Source organism: Myodes glareolus, chromosome 2 (genome assembly GCF_982192425.1).
Source record: "Myodes glareolus chromosome 2, mMyoGla1.1, whole genome shotgun sequence".
Classification (NCBI taxonomy): domain Eukaryota; kingdom Metazoa; phylum Chordata; class Mammalia; order Rodentia; family Cricetidae; genus Myodes; species Myodes glareolus.
Genome location: NC_142027.1, coordinates 86,523,925 through 86,539,700, shown reverse-complemented (window position 1 = coordinate 86,539,700; position 15,776 = coordinate 86,523,925). Strand labels below are relative to the sequence as shown.

General features: G+C 44.0%; 1 protein-coding gene across 4 annotated transcripts in view; it reads right to left on the bottom strand.

The window, feature by feature from the left end:
- The window catches only part of Pan3 (poly(A) specific ribonuclease subunit PAN3), a 110,177-nt gene extending 98,694 nt beyond the window's left edge, over window positions 1–11,483 (bottom strand). For all 4 annotated transcript variants that reach the window (XM_085685151.2, XM_085685154.2, XM_085685156.2 and 1 more), the window contains exon 1: window positions 10,921–11,483. In XM_085685151.2, the coding sequence (XP_085541277.1) occupies window positions 10,921–11,350 (430 nt within the window). In that variant the 5' untranslated portion in view covers window positions 11,351–11,483. The remainder of the gene's footprint in view (window positions 1–10,920) is intronic.
- Between the last annotated feature and the right edge of the window lie 4,293 nt (window positions 11,484–15,776).

Sequence of the window (15,776 nt, the reverse complement as noted above, 5' to 3'; positions counted from 1 at the left end):
CAAAGTAATATACCGCAGACCTCAACTGCATTGTGAAGAACAATGAAATACTATCTGTAAAGTTTTTACAAACCTGATGGCTGCACAACTGCAGTTTACACAAAATAACTTAATTATGAACTCACAGTTGAGAAATTTAATAGTCCTTAAATGAGTGAATGTTTTTTAATCAGTATAAAGAGGGTTAACTGAATAAATAGGCTTAAAGACAACAGAGTGTTTATACAGGGGAAAAACTTAATACACCAGTATTTCTGCTGAATGATGGAGTACTACTCAGTTTCTCCAAGATAAGGATCACATCACAAAATAAGAGCCTTCACATAACTTTAATGGTTAGTGCTGTTAGCCTAACAGACTTTAGAATTGCCTGGGAGATAGGTCCCTAGGAATGCTGATGGGAGGAATGTTATGACTGCATTGATCAAGGTGGAAGGGGTCATCTTTTTTTTGTTGTGTATGTATGTGGGCACACATGCACATCACGAGTAGGTGCAAGTACTTGTAAAGGACAGAAAAAGAGAGTTGGATGGCCTGAGTTTATGAACTGACAGAAATGAATACTCTATAAGAGCATGATACTTTTTTTTTTTTGCTTGTTTTTTAAAACCAAGTTTCTCTGTATGTATTCCTGGATGTCCTCAAACTCAGAGAGATCCATCAGCCTCTGCCTCCCAAGTACTGGGATTACAGGTGTGTGAACCACTGTCCAGCAAGCAAAACACTCATAACCCTGAAGAGGAGATATCTCTTCAGCCCCGAGAAGACCCACTTTAATTGGGCAGGATCATTCCATACTCAGGGGAATCCAATGCTGTCTGAGTGAGCAGAGCCGAAGCATGCTTCTTCCTTCTCTGCTTCTTGACTGTATACAGTTATCACATGGTCTTACATCTGTCTTCCCCATCATCAAGATGGATGTAACCTGGAACTGGGCGCCAAACAAACCCTTTCTCTACTAAGCTGTCTTTGCCTAGTATTTTATCATACCAATAGGAAGGAAACTAAAACAATAGCCTAAAAAAAATATCTTTGAGTTGTGGTGCATGCCTTTAGTCCCAGCACTCAAGTGGCGGATGAGTTCAAGGCCAGCATGATCTACAGAGAATGAGTTCCAGGACAGCCAGAACTACACAGAGAAACCCTGTCTCAAAAACCAAAAACATTTTTACACTAATCATAAAATTATTCGGCTGGGCAAGGTTGGTGGTGCATGCCTTTAATCCGATCACTTTGTAAGCACAGACAGGTGGATCTCTATGAGTTCTAGACCAGTCCAGTATAAACAGCAAGTTCTAAGATAAGTGACATCCTGTCTCAAAAAATAAATATAACTTGAACTTTTTCTTGTAATCAAAGATATACCTATTATATTCTTTTGGTTAAGTTTTTTTCTATTTATTTTGGTATTGGGAATTAAACCCAGAGCCTTGCACATTTTAAATTCACACAATCATTTGAATTAATCCCCTGGATAGCTAATTTCAATTGCCAACAGGGAGACAGGCCTCTGAGCATGTCTGTGAGTAATAACCTTGACTGGGTTAACGAGGTTGGAAAACTTGCCCACAAATGGTGGCACCATTCCCTCCACAGGCATTCTGAACTACATAAATAAGGAGAAACCTGGCTGGTCCAGCATTCATCACTCTTTGCTACTTAACTGTGAATGCAAAGTGGTTTAGTGACCACTTCAAGGTCCTGTTCCCTTGACTCCCCCAGCATGATGATTCAGATACGCTAGAAAAGAATTAAAATCCCTTCTTTTGCCACTTCCTAGTTTTAGGACTTTGAATAAATAATTCAGTTAAGATTCTTTTCTTCTTCTAAAAAGGAAGCAATACTATCTCACAGGATTGCCATAATCTAAGATTTTCAAAATAATATTTGTAGTCAGGCAGTAGTGGCACATGCCTTTAATCCCAGCACTAGGGAGGAAGAGGCAGGCAGACCTCTGTGAGTTCGAGGCCAGCCTGGTCTACAAGAGCTAGTTCCAGAACAGGCTTAAGAAAGAAAAAAAAAAAAAGTCCCAAGTCTAGCCATACATTTCAGTGGCAGAAACATTTCTTAGCATGAACAAAGCCCTAAATTCTATCACTCAGCAAAAGGAAAACAAAAGCAAAACACACACACCCCTAAATAGCCATCATTTAAAAATAATACAAGCATAAAGTGAATGCTATGCAGCTATGAAGAAATGAGTAGACCTCTATGTAAATGTGAACAAAATATAAACTAAATGATTAAGATTCAAAAACTGAAAGTACATTAGGCTTTGTGTGTAGTCTCATGTTTAAGTATATAAAGGTGCCAGTATGCACTTGAAGGAAAGGCAATATAACATAATAGAGACATAGATATCTTTAAATGGATGTAAAATAATCTAGAAAAAATGACTGTCTTCTGGAAAGAGGGATCAGAGAATTTAGGAGAGAGGAAAACTATCTCTCTTGTACTCTATCTTACTTAAATCTTTAGGGTTAGGGCTGTAGATCTTTTATTAAAGAGCTTGCCAAGAATACATAAAGTCCTGAATTCAAATCCCAACAGCACATAAACCAGGTATAGTGGCACACACCTATAATCTCAGCACTTAGAAAGTGAAGCCAATCAAGACAGGCAATGGTGGTGCACACCTTTAATTCCAGCACTCGGGAGGCAGAGGCAGGTGATCTCTGTTGAGTTTGAGGCCAATAAGTTTTAAGAAAGACTCCAAAGTTACAGAGAAACCCTGTCTCGGGGGAAGAAAAAAAAACCCACCACAATCTCGGATTTCTCAATCCAATACTAACTCCTAAAACCAAAAGGAAACATAACACCAAATGTGTATTCATCTGTTAAGGTGACAGCTCCCCTTCTCCTAGAACTCAAACTTTATCATCTTGCACTTTAGCTCACTGAACTACTCTATAAGCAACATACGGGGGCTGAGAAAATGGCTCAGCCAGTAAATCACCTGCCTCACAAGCATAAAACATGAGTGCAGATCCCCAGTACCCACATAAAGAGCCAAATGAAGCTACTTGCAACTGTAATCCTAGCACCAAGGAGAGGAAACAGGGGTTCAGGTTCACTTAAGAGACCCTATCTCAAAAATAAGGTAGCCGGGGGTAGTGGTGCATGCCTTCAATCACAGAACTCAGGAAGCAGAGGCAGACCTAGTCTACCAGGCAAGTTCCAAGACAAAAAACTATGAAATGAAACCCTGTCTCAAAAGAAACAAAAAACAAAAAACAGGAAGAAGAGAGAAAGAGAGAACAATAAGGAAGACAGAAAGGGTATAGAGGTAGGGTATGTGTGTGTATGTATAAAGAATCTCTAGACCAATGGGGGAAGCTATAGTATGCACAAACACAAATAAATGAATGTTCAAAGAAATTAAATATAGATGTAACATGAAGGTTAACAATAGTCAATCCTGATGGCACACTTCAATCATCCCAGCCCTCAGGAGACTGAGGCACAATGAAGAACAGTCTGAGTTCCAGTTGAAGTCTCTATATCAAAAAAACTTAAGTTAATAAACTAAATCATAGCACTCAGTAACCATGGCAACTTAGACTGAACTTTATCATGTGCCAGGCCAGGTCTACCAGCTTCCACACAAGTTTCCTAACTACTCCAAAAAAAAGGTGCTACTGCTGTCTGATTTCTCTTCACTGCTCAACTCCACCTGCATCATTACAACCCGTTTCCAAGGACGGGGAAAAACTGGGCTTAGACATTCTGACCAAGATCACAAAGCTAGTAAGGAAGTTGTTTGCTGTACTTCTTATTCGAAAGCCTTCATCATTAACTAAATCAGTGAAAAAGAACTATGTTTTGATAAAATAAACAGATACGGATTTCAAATAAAGTCAAGCATATAAAACAAACACTGACATTTTGGCTACCGAAGTTTAAGTACTTTCTAGAGTAAAGCCATCATGAAAATCTAGCTACTTAAAAATATAATCCCATCAATAATCAATTAAAAACTGGGGTGGTGGTGGCACATGCCTTCCTTAATTCCAGCACTCAGGGGGTAGAGGTAGGTGGAGCTCTATGAGTTCGAGGCCAGGCTACAAAGTAAGTTCCAATACTATCAGGTCTATACAGAGAAACTGTCTCAAATAAATAAATAAATAAATAACAACAACAACAAAAATAATCAATTCATCTGGACACAAACCATATCTAAGTCTTAAAAAATCAACTCTAATAGAAATACGGCTATGAAAAAGCAAATGCCTTTAAATTATTTCATAACAACCTTGACTGTCAGACCATAGTCATTACCCTACTACCAGGTCAGCAGAACTGGAATGGAAAGCTTTCCTATACTACAGGGGGAAAAAAATAAAAAGAAAAGGAAACAATAAAAAAGCTGCTTCTCTGACAAGATGAAACAACATGGCAACTTATTATCCTAAAGCCTTCCTGGCTCACCCTTGCAATGCCTGCAAAGTAATGCTAAATTTTTCCCCAACACTGACTTCCAAAGTTACTTTAACCCTATCTGGAACAGTAACAAAAGATTCTGCTCATGTGAAATACTAAAGCAACAGTGAAAACTCAAATGCCCACATATAAGTCAGTGGTTAGGTAGGAAGTGGGGCAAAATATAAAGTCTTGTCCCATCAAGGAGCCTAAATTCTATACTGTTTTGCATTGCACTTAAAAAATATCCTCTTATATCTTCTGATGTCACTGTTAACTAATTCAGTTAAAATCAACACACATGGACATAAAAGAGAATATCACGCATCCTGGCCACCATAATAGCTGCAATTATGACAGATAATGTCAAACTATAAACACACAATGCCCAAAATTCATAAACTTCTAAAGGGAGAAAACTCGCATGGGTTACTGAGACTGAATTGTATCTACCAATTTACACCTAGTTAACTGAGCAAGAAACTCTCCAAATACACCTAGATTTCTTATAATTTGATTTTTATTCTAACGTATGTGTCTATGTCTATGTATACATATGTGTACAAGTTACCAACAGAGGCTGGAAATGGGCATCAGATCCCCTGGAGATGGGAGATCCAGGTGGTTGGAAGCTGCAGGGCATGAGTGCTGGGAACTGAACTCTTCAGGAAGATCAAGTGTCCTACACACTGAGCATTTCTCCAGTCCATATACATAACTGTTTTTCTTCACAGACAAAAATTAACAATCCAGCCAGGTGGTGGTGGCACACACCTTTAATCCTAGCACCTGTGAGGCAGAGGCAGGCAGATCACTGTGAGTTCGAGGCCAGCCTGGTCTACAAGAGCTAGTTCCAGGACAGGCTCCAAAGCTACAGAGAAACCCTGTCTCAAAAACCAGAGAGAGAGAGACAGAGAGCAAGAGAGAGAAGCTAGGGGCTGGAGAGATGGTCCATGGGTTAAGAGCACTCACTGGTTGCTCTTCCAGAGGTCTTGAGTTCAATTTTCAACCACCACATGGCTGGTGGCTCACAACCATCTACAATGAGATCTAGGGCCCTCTTCTGGCCTGCAGGAACACATACAGGCAGGACACTATATACAAACAATTTTTTGAAAACAAAAAACAAAAAGGAAAAAGAGAAGCTAAACAGAAAGATTTAGGAAATCTGCAACCTCATTGCATGAAAGAACGAAGAACATTTAGGAGTGCAAACCAAGACTGTGGCCAAACGTGGAGTAGGCTAGAGCCAGAGGGCTCTGAGAACTTCACCTTTCAACTCTGCACAGCTGCACCAGCAACTTATTCCACTAGGAAATGCTGGTCAGGGAAGCTTCCTCCCTTTGCAGTGGGCAACAGTTAATAACTAAGACACACAACTGGTTTAAGCACTGAGAAAAAGTAACTGTTGAGTACTCTAAACAGACTAGCATCTGTAACACACACAGGCACACTCACACCGCCCCAAGGCTCTTGGAACACTGGGAAAGAGACAGAAAGAGTGTGAAGTAAGAGCTGGAGGATGGGGATGAATACTGCTGAAACTATCTTCTGGACATGACACAACCATGGAACTCATGAACTTGTTACTGCACAAGATGGAACATGTTGACACTCCAGCGTGGATGGGGAAAGAGCTCATGAAGTCCCACCCCAGCCAAGGAGCTATTGCTAGTTAATGGCTACTGGGAGAACAGAAATTATTTTTCTTCAGGGATGTAGCCACTGGTAAATTGCCCATGCTCCAGTAATAATACCACACCCATGCTCATGCAGGCAACCCCATTTTAACTCATGGGTTCCTTTTTTTTTTAATTTAAAAAGACTGTAGGGTGATAGTGGCACAAACCTTTAGCCCCAGCACCAGGAGGCAGAGAGACAAGTGGATCTCCAACTTTTCGGCCACCCTCTTCTACAGAGTGAGTTCCAGAACAGCCAGAGCTGCATGAGGAAACCCTTTCTCATAAAACCGAAGGAAAGAAGAAAGGGAGAAGTAAAAAAGATCTCGGATGAAGAGATGGCTCGGAGGTTAAAAGCACTGGCTTCTAACTGCTCTTCCAGAGGTCCTGAGTTCAATTCCCAACAACCAACCACATGGTAGCTCACAACCATCTATAATGAGGTCTGGCACATGCCTTTAATCCCAGTACTCGAGGCAGAGGTAGGCAGATCTCTGAGTTCATGACAAGCTATGGTCTACAGAGCGAGTTCCAGGACACATTTCAAAAGCTACAGAAAACCCTGTCACAAAAGAAAAATTAAAAAAAAAAAACTATAATAGGAAGTAAAGGGGAGAGGAGTCAAGAATACACTGAAAATGCCAGTCAGGACATTTAAAGACCCTCTGAGATTGCCTCTCCCTGGCCTGACCCAGAGCTTGGAGAAAGCAAAATAGTCTAGGCACCCAGGGCCAGATTGCCCTTTCAGGCTGGCTGCCAAATCCCTCAGGTTCTCTGCTCCCAGGAGCTACCACTCAAGGAAGTCCAGGAAGTCAAGGAAAGGGATACAGGATGTATGTCATACAGACTATTACACAAGGGAAAATCTAAGGGGCTGTGACAAGCTCACAACCACTTTCAAAGGGTGTCCTGGGGAACCTGGGGGTCTTCTGGGAGTATGAGCCACACATTTACAGCCCCTACTCAGAAAATACCTAAGTAACACTGACCCGACACCACAGAATTGTAAGGTCACCAGTGTCCAAATCAAAATGGAAAAAAACAAGGTAAGAGATTTTAAAAGTGAGTAGAAAGGGGTAAAGTCACAGGGATAGGACCATCTGAGGTCCTGGGGTCCAACTCCCAGCCCAGGATGAAGAGCATCTGCTTAAATCTTCCACTAGGGACAAACTATCCCCTTTCCTACCTATTCCTTTCTGGAATAAGAACATTTACCCTATACCTACCTGTTCCAGCACTTTTCCATCTCCTCCCGTATCTGACTTAAATGTGGCTATGGACTTTGCACTTTTAAGCTGATAGTGGAAGGAGTGAACAGTCTTGTGACTACCGAGATGAAGGAATGAATTGGGTATTGTGAGGACAATGTTTTTTTAGAGTTCAGAAGCCAAATGCTTCCATTTGAATAAGCCCTGAAGTTCTAAGCATTTGAATGAGTCCTGAAGTTCACGTGTTAGAAATTAAATCCCCAATGCAACAGAGGTGGAAAAAAACACCTAGTAAGAGGTGATTCTACCAAGTGGTGGTGGCATATACCTTTAATCACAGCGTGCGGAGGTAGAGGCAAGTGGATCTCTGTGAGTTTGAGGTCAGCCTGATCTAGAGGAAAATTCCAAGACAGCCAGGGCTACAAAGAGAAATCCTGTCTCAAAAAACCAAAAACAAGCAAAACAAAAAAAAGGGAGGTTATTCTATCACAGAGGGTTCTCTCTCACGGGCAGACTGATGTTGAGGAGACTGAACCAGTCATCTCAAGAGCAGATGTATAATGGAAGCAGTCTGGTATTCTCTTGCTCTCTTACACTGTACTCTTGTTCTTTCTGCTGAGGATGGCACGGTATGAAGGTCTTTTCCATACAGGCAAATACCTTGATGCTGGACTTTTCAACCTCCAAAACAAATGCATTTCTTTTCCTTTGGGCTTCCTGTAGCCCGAACAATTTAACTCTTGGGTGGGAAAGGATGACCTTTAACTTCGGATCCTCCTGCCTCCACCTACCAAGTACAGAATTTATAAAGTTGAAATTCTCTCTCTCTCTCTCTCTCTCTCTCTCTCTCAATGTAGACCAGGCTGGCCTCGAACTCACAAGAGACCTGTCTGCCTCTGCCTCCCAGGTGCTGGGATTAAAGGCCTGTGCCACCACTGCCCACCCCTCTCTCTCTCTCTAATATGTTATTTATTTATTGGGGATAAGTGGGAATGCAGTAAGTGCAGAGATCAGAGGATTTACAGGAGTTGGTTCTTTTCCTCTGAGCCATCTTGTCAGATCCTGACATTCCTTTCTTTATAAATTGTTCAATCTATGTTTTTCTATTATAGCAACACGAAACGGACTGTGATTCTAGTTTTAAACAAGTACTTCAATTAAAAGCCTAAAAGCATATGCACACGAACATAAAATTCCAAGGACGCCAGACAAAATACCAATGGAGGAGCATGGAGTCTACCAGGGAGTTCTGCTAAGATCTCTTGCTGACAAGACACTGCACTGTGCTACATTTAAATATTCACTTGAAGTGTGGTGCACGCCTTTAATCCCAGCTCTCAAGGCAGAGATGGGGATCTCTGTGCATTCAAAGTCAGCCTGGTCTACACAAAGCAAGTTCCAGGACAGGCTCCAAAGCTACAGAGAAACCCTGTCTAGACGGAAAAAAAAAAAAAAAGAAGATTCACTTGAAGAATGTTCTAATACCAACTAGCAACCAGCAGATTTCAGATGTTTCATAGTGGCAATATTTGGAATATGTTGTCTATTTAAATACCCTTGTACCACTAATTAGTGGGTGAAGGCTATCTTAAGAGTTTGAGAAACAGACTGGACAACTAAGTTGTACACAGTCAGCTTATTATTATTATTACTATTAATGTTGTACAAAGAACAGCTATTAATTCAAGCCTACCAAGAAAGAAGACAGAAGCCAATCATGTTAAAGAAATGTTACAGGGCTAGACATTGTGACAACTGATGCAGAAGGGCCCAGTCTATTAAGGGAGATACCACCCCTGGGCAGGTGAACCTGGGCTTGAAAAGGTAGCTGAGCAAACCAGAGAAAGAACCAGTAAGTAGTCTTCCTCCTTGGTCTCTGTTTTAGTTCCTGCCTCCAGGTTCATACTTATGCCTGATTTCCCTCATCAATGGACTCTAACAGGTTATGAACCCTCCCTCCTCCCCATGTTGCTTTTGGTTGTGGTGGCTTTTGTGGTTTTATTTGTCTTGGTTTTTTGAGACAGGGTTTCTGTGTAGCTTTGGAGCCTGTCCTGGCTCTGAAAACAGGACAGTGGCTTGGTTGTGGTGTTTTAACACAGAAACAGTAAGCACATGAGGATGAGGACAGACACTGTTCTTTTTCCATTTCCTTACCAATCACACATTATCCTTAAATTAACTGGAACCACAACTTCACTTCCTAAAATTCACCTTGAAGAAAACTTCCACTGGGCATGATGGCACACCTGTAATCCCAGCTCATGTGGCTGAGGTAGTGGGGTTTCCAGTTCAGACCAGCCTGGGCTACAGAGTGAAACCCTGACTGAAAAAGGAAACGGAAGAGGAGAAGAGGGACACAGATAACACTGGCCTGTTGAGTCACAGATATTAAAGTGCCTGCTGCCAAGCCTGATCCAGCTCCAGGACCTACACTATAGGAGAAAAATGACTTCCCCAAACTGTCATCTGATCTCTATAACTATGCTGTCTATGGTAGGCACACACACACAAACATACAGAGATACAGATAAAGGTAACTAAAAATAATTTTAAATTTAACGGCTAACTCCCAGCAATAAAGTAACAATTCTTTAGGAAACATCTAAAGCATATAAGCGTCGGTAAACAGAGACAAGTCCATCATTCAAAAGGAAGCAAGCTTTTAAAAATAAACTATGTGTTATTGCAAGATCTAAACTAAGGGGAAATTGGGGACCTACTTTAATGGTCAAGGCTAACCTTATACAAACCATTCATAGTTACAGCGAACTCCACTCAAAAAGCTCTACGTACACAGCCGAAAGTATTCTCACGATAGCTTGCGTAGTGCGAGACGCTATTGAGGAACAATGCTGAGAGTTCACTCAATGTAATGTTACGAGAAAGACAAGATTCCGGCGGACACCCAGTTCACTTACTCGAGCCTTCCAGAAAACTACCAGAGAGCAAGTCCTCGGAAATCTCTAGTCCAAGCTCTCTATAGAACTTGTGCACGCTTAAAAAGCAAACAAACAAAACAAACAAACAAACAAAAAGGCTGATCTCCGTACACCACCCAGGCCCTCCGACATCCTTAGAAAGCATCCAGCACCGCAAACCTTGCTCCCAAAAGCCTCTTGCAAAACTTTTCGCGTCCTTCCCAGCAAAGCTAATACGCCTTAAGCCCGCCCCTCACCTCCCGCCTCCTACCCACATACACACCCACTGGTGAACCTCAACTTTAGGCAGACGGCACTCCACACGGACACGCACGAATACATGTGCTCACAAACCCGGCCCCTTTCCACACATACACACCCGGAAACGACACCCCTTTGCTCACACTCCGCGGCCCATTCCCCCCCCCATCTTCGCACCCGGAGCCGCCCCCCCCCCCCCCGCAACACTTTCATCCACCCACGCTCCCGGGAAACCCGCCTCCTCTAGCTCCCGGGCTCGCCCGCGGCGGCGGAGAGAGGAAGCAGGAAGAAGGAAGGAGGGCTACGCAGGGCCTAGGCCTCCCGAGCTGCCCCGGAGGTGAGAGGAAGCGGGCGGCCTCAGGCCTCGTCCCCACCCGCGCTCGGCCGGCCGGCCGGCCCGCCCGTACCGCACCGCCCCGCCCGGGCCTCACTCACTCGCCAGCCGCGGTCCATCGAGTCCACCGCCTCCGCCGCCCGCTGCTGCCGCCGTCCCCGGGACGCCCAGCTCCGGCTTCTTGGGTCCCGCGGGCGGCCCCGCTCCCCCGCCCGGGAGTGCTCCGGGAGGAAAGCCGGCCCCCGACGCGGCCGCCAGCGCCAGCGGGACGCTGTTGCTATGGAGGCCGAGCCCCGGGGCCGCGCCGGAGGCCGGGTCCTCGTGCAGGAACTGACACTCCTCCCCGTAGAAGCACGTCTTGTCCTTGGCGTAGTAGCGGCAGTACTTGAGCTTCACGCCCGCAGCCGGCCCTCCGGGGATGCCCCCGACGCCCGATGAGGCCGCGACCGCGACCGCCACGGCCGCCGCCAGCGAGGAAGACGACGGGGAGGCGGCGGCCGAGGGGGGCGGGAGGCCGCCGCCACTGTTCATGGCCACGCCGCAGCCGCGTCCCCCGCCGCCGCCACCATAGACGAGGGCGGGAAGGAGCCGCCGCCGGAGCCGGATGGAAGCCGGGCGGGCGGGTTGGGCCCGCTGAGGGAGCCGGAGCCGCCCGGGGAGGGGGAGGGGCGGGCGGCGAGTGAGGATTCTCCCTCTCCGCTGTCCTTAAAGGGGCCGCGCGGGAGGCGCCGCGGCTGGCGCGCGCCCGGGGCTGTGGGAGACCCGGAAAGCGGCAGCGACCGGCGGCTGGAGGGGGACGGCACGGCGGAGGGAGCCGGCTTGTTTTTAAAACTCTGCCTCGGCTCGCCGTCGTGTGCTTCGGTTCCTCCGAGTTGTTTATTCCATTTTCCTCTTCCTGAGACGGCCGCCGCCTCTGCGCGTGCGCGCCCGGCGCGGGGGCTTGTGGGTAAAGGCCTGGCCGGGGCGGCAGGCGTGGCCCCCCGGGGGCATTCGCGAGCTGGCCGGTAGGCGGTTGATCCAGCGGGAGACCCTGCGTGGCCGTCCGCTCATCTCGGGTCGGGTGCTGACGCTCCGCGAGAAAGGGTGCCCTTCTTAGAGCCTCCTCCTTGAGCCAGGTGGTTGTCAGTTTTGAAATGGAAAGACAAAATTGACAGCCCGTCACGGGTCCTTGGAGGGGGACGCGGCCCAGCCTCGCTCCCCGAAGAGGAGGGTAGTTGTCCCCTTGCCACGTTTCCTCTCCTTCCCTTTTCCCAAGCTCCCCTGTATCCTTTTTTATCCACCCCCTTTGAAGATGATGGAACTACTAGCCAGATAGCCTTAGCTTCTGGGCTCATTGTCAAAAAATGGAGCCAGAACCGTTGATGTCAAGCAACCCCCCGCTTGGAGTGGCACCTGTTTCCTCTGCTTTGATTCTTTTCTGAAAAATATGATGCCACCTGGGACCCTGCTGCCTAGGCAGCACGGGAAGATCCCTTTCCAAACGTGCTGGAATGCTTTCCTACCTTGCGTTCGAAATTCGCTTTTTAAAGTTTTCCTTCAGTGTTCAACCTACTCCACTACTTTTTTTTTTTTTTAAGGAGAGAGGTGTTAAGACATTTGAAGAACAACAATGAAGTGATTTAAACGTTTAAGTTTTTTTTTCTCTGCAAGATTTCCTCAAAAGACAAATCTCTGTTATGAAAAGGACGGGGTGTGGGCGGTATTTAAGGAGTTGTGGCAACCTGACGAAGTCACAGAAGAATGGATATACCCAAAAGTTCCACACTACAGAAAGGGTGAGATGCATGCTGTAGAATCCCAATCTAGTAAGCCTAGTGATGTCGCTTAGTTAAATTCTAAGCTGTATCTTTCTGTGTGAAAGCAGTTTTCTTTCATTTAAATACTCAAGTATTTGGTGATGTTCGTTACGTGTACCAGGAACTGGAAGGGAGCCGGGGATGCAAAAGATGCAGTCAACCCTAAGTTCAGATGGCTTGTTTATCCTCCCGCTAGTGAGGGAAAATATACAGGCAGTGTATATTGGGTTCTCAGCTGGCAGAGGGGACTTTGTGGGACTACCTAGGGAGGGCTCACCGAACAGAGGAGTTGAAAGCACCCTTGAATTCAGATCTGCGTTCGTAAGCCGCTTGCCTCTCTCTGCCTCATGTGTACATCTGAGACAGAAGTCTCTACTTTGTAACGTGTGAACTGAGGCACATAAACGTCTGTGTTTGGGAGGAAACCAGCAGGGCTTAGCAATTGCCTTTTATTGCTGCTAGGTATGTAGAGAAAGAGCATTCTAGACAAACCAAACAGCTTGTGAAAGAGGCCATGGGTGAAACAGGTCAGGTTGCTGGGAGATTAGGGATGGCAGATGGCTGAGCAGAGTCCATGAAAGTCTTTTTCAGACGATCTTGTGGGATTAGACTTTTTCTTGAGAACAATTAGAAATTATCACAGCATACTAAGTAGCAACATTAAACATTTCCTTTTAGAAGTAAAAGGATCCCCGTAAGAACCCTGAAAAGCAAGAAAAGAAAGGCAGATTGTCCCTGAGCAGAGTGAGGTGTAAAATTGCCCAAAGTTTATTAGTTCCAATCCAGGACTTCCCTAGTGACAAAACTTGTGCTATTTGTGTTGTATGTTTTACTAATCACTAAATAAACTTGCATGGCTTTTAATGACTTGACAAGGAAGATGATGTTTCTAGTGAGACCACAGGTGGATTCATACCCCACACAACATATTGTTCAAGCCAATCTTAATGAGAATATACCATGTATTACATACTAAGCAAGATCTGTATTAGGCTCTGACATACAACGTATGTAAGATATGGCCTTGGGATGCTTCAGTCAGAATGCTTGCCTTATGAATTTGAAGAACTAAGTTTAACCTAAAACCCAATAAAAATGCTGGGCATGATAAATGTGCTTATAAAACCAGTACTGGGAAGGCAGAGACAGAAGAATCCCTGTGCTAGCTGGCCGGCCAGTCTTTCCTACTTGGGGTTCCAGGCAGTGAGAGAGAGACTCAGAGGTGGACAGCCTTTCTGAGGGTGATACCTGAGTTTGTCCTCCAGCTGCTATATGTACCCTGCACACATACACATACATGAATATGCATTCATAAAGAACTAGATGGATATAAAAATTAAAATTGTAAGATTAAGGGACTGAAGAGATGGCTCAGCAGTTAAGAGCACTGGCTGCTCTTCCAAAGGACCTGGGTTCAATTCCCAGCACCCACATAGCAACTCATAGCTGTAGCTCCAGTTTTGCGGAATGACACTTTTCTCACAGAGACACATGCAAGCAAAACATTGAATGCACATAAAATAAAAATAAATTATTTTTTAAAAAGATTGCGCCTCAGAAGTTAGCATGGACTCATAGAAAATGTCAATGATAAAGTTTGTCAACCCTCAGTACCACATTTGAAGAAAATTAGACTAAATCCTTCTGAACAAATTAGAGAAAAGTAAGCTAAGATACTCATTCAGGCAGCTTCAGCAGTCTCAGGTCAGCACAATCAAATGTTGATAGAATTAACCCTAGAGGCACTTTTATGCAATAGATTGATACATGTCCACATAGTCTTTAGCCCTCTCCTTTGAACTCTTTTATTTAAAAACTTTATCGACCCCATAAGAAATACTTAGTTAAATGGTATACCCCAAAACTAGTGGGAAAAGGTAACACAGTAAGTAACAGATTAGAATTGGTAAAGGCTCACTAACTGGAAGTCTATATGTCATCATCAAAATAGATATGAATAGTTGGCTTTGAATCTGAACTAAGTTGGAGGAACAGGGGTACTTTTGATATACCACTGATGACATACTTCCCCACCCCTAAAAGTAAATTGCCTGATCTCCTTAGCTTGTAAAATGAGCAGTTAGAAATATCGTTGTTCTTGACAGATAAACCCAAGAAAGTACCTCCCTAGGTTTTCTATTCTAGTGTACTATGTTGCAGTATATTACTCAAGAAAGTCAGCAAAGAAAGTGGCAAGTAACCTAAAGTGTAACCGCAGGGAAGAGTGAAAGCAGTAGTGGAGCGCACACTTGAATATTAAGCAGCTATGAAAATCATAGCCATGAAAATTTACATTTATGATATTCTGTGAATATTAAACATGATGCAAAACTATATATACTTTATAAGTAACTTTAAAATAAGATAATTAATTATTAGAGTAATTGTCTCCAAACATCAGCCATAGTTTTAGTAAGGTGATAACAAAGTATATATAAATTTTGCTTATTTTTCTTTCATTTTCCTTTGGTAACCATATATTCTATTATTAAAAATAGCATTAATTTGTTGTAATTACTTTTTTTTGAGGGTCTTGCTTTTAGCACTGGTCTAGAAATCATTATGTAAATTAGGCTGGCCTCAACTCTCAGAGACTGATCTGCCTCCGCCTCTACGGTGAAGGAGAACTAAAGGTGTACACACCAAGATTTGTCGAATTGAATTAGCCTTTTAATTCTGAGAAGTGGGTATGTAGTATTCATTAAATTCTCTATTCTAGGTTTCAAATAAATTATTAAAAACAATTAGACACTTGTTGGCCATTTCTTTTTTTCACATTTTCCCTATACTGTCTCAAAGTGTATTTCATGGAAGAATGATTCAACAAAATTAATTTGTACAAAAAAAATGTGGCAACACTGAAAGTTTTGAGAAATGGAGTCTTTTTCAGAACCTTGACTGTGTCTCCATTAATATCGCCACTAGAGTAGGATATGTTACCAGACTTGCAAGTTTCCAACAGCAGTGCACTTCCTGTCAGTTTGTGAAGCTAGTGCTGCTGGCCTCTGCTGCCAGCCTGTGTCCATGGTGCAGTGAACTGTAAAACATGTTCGCGTCTGCAGCACCTTCTACCAGATGCTTTCACAGAACAGAAGCAGATCTAAGCTCCCCATACCATTTCCTCAGGAACCTGGTTACTCCCTCTGTCATCAATCCCTTCC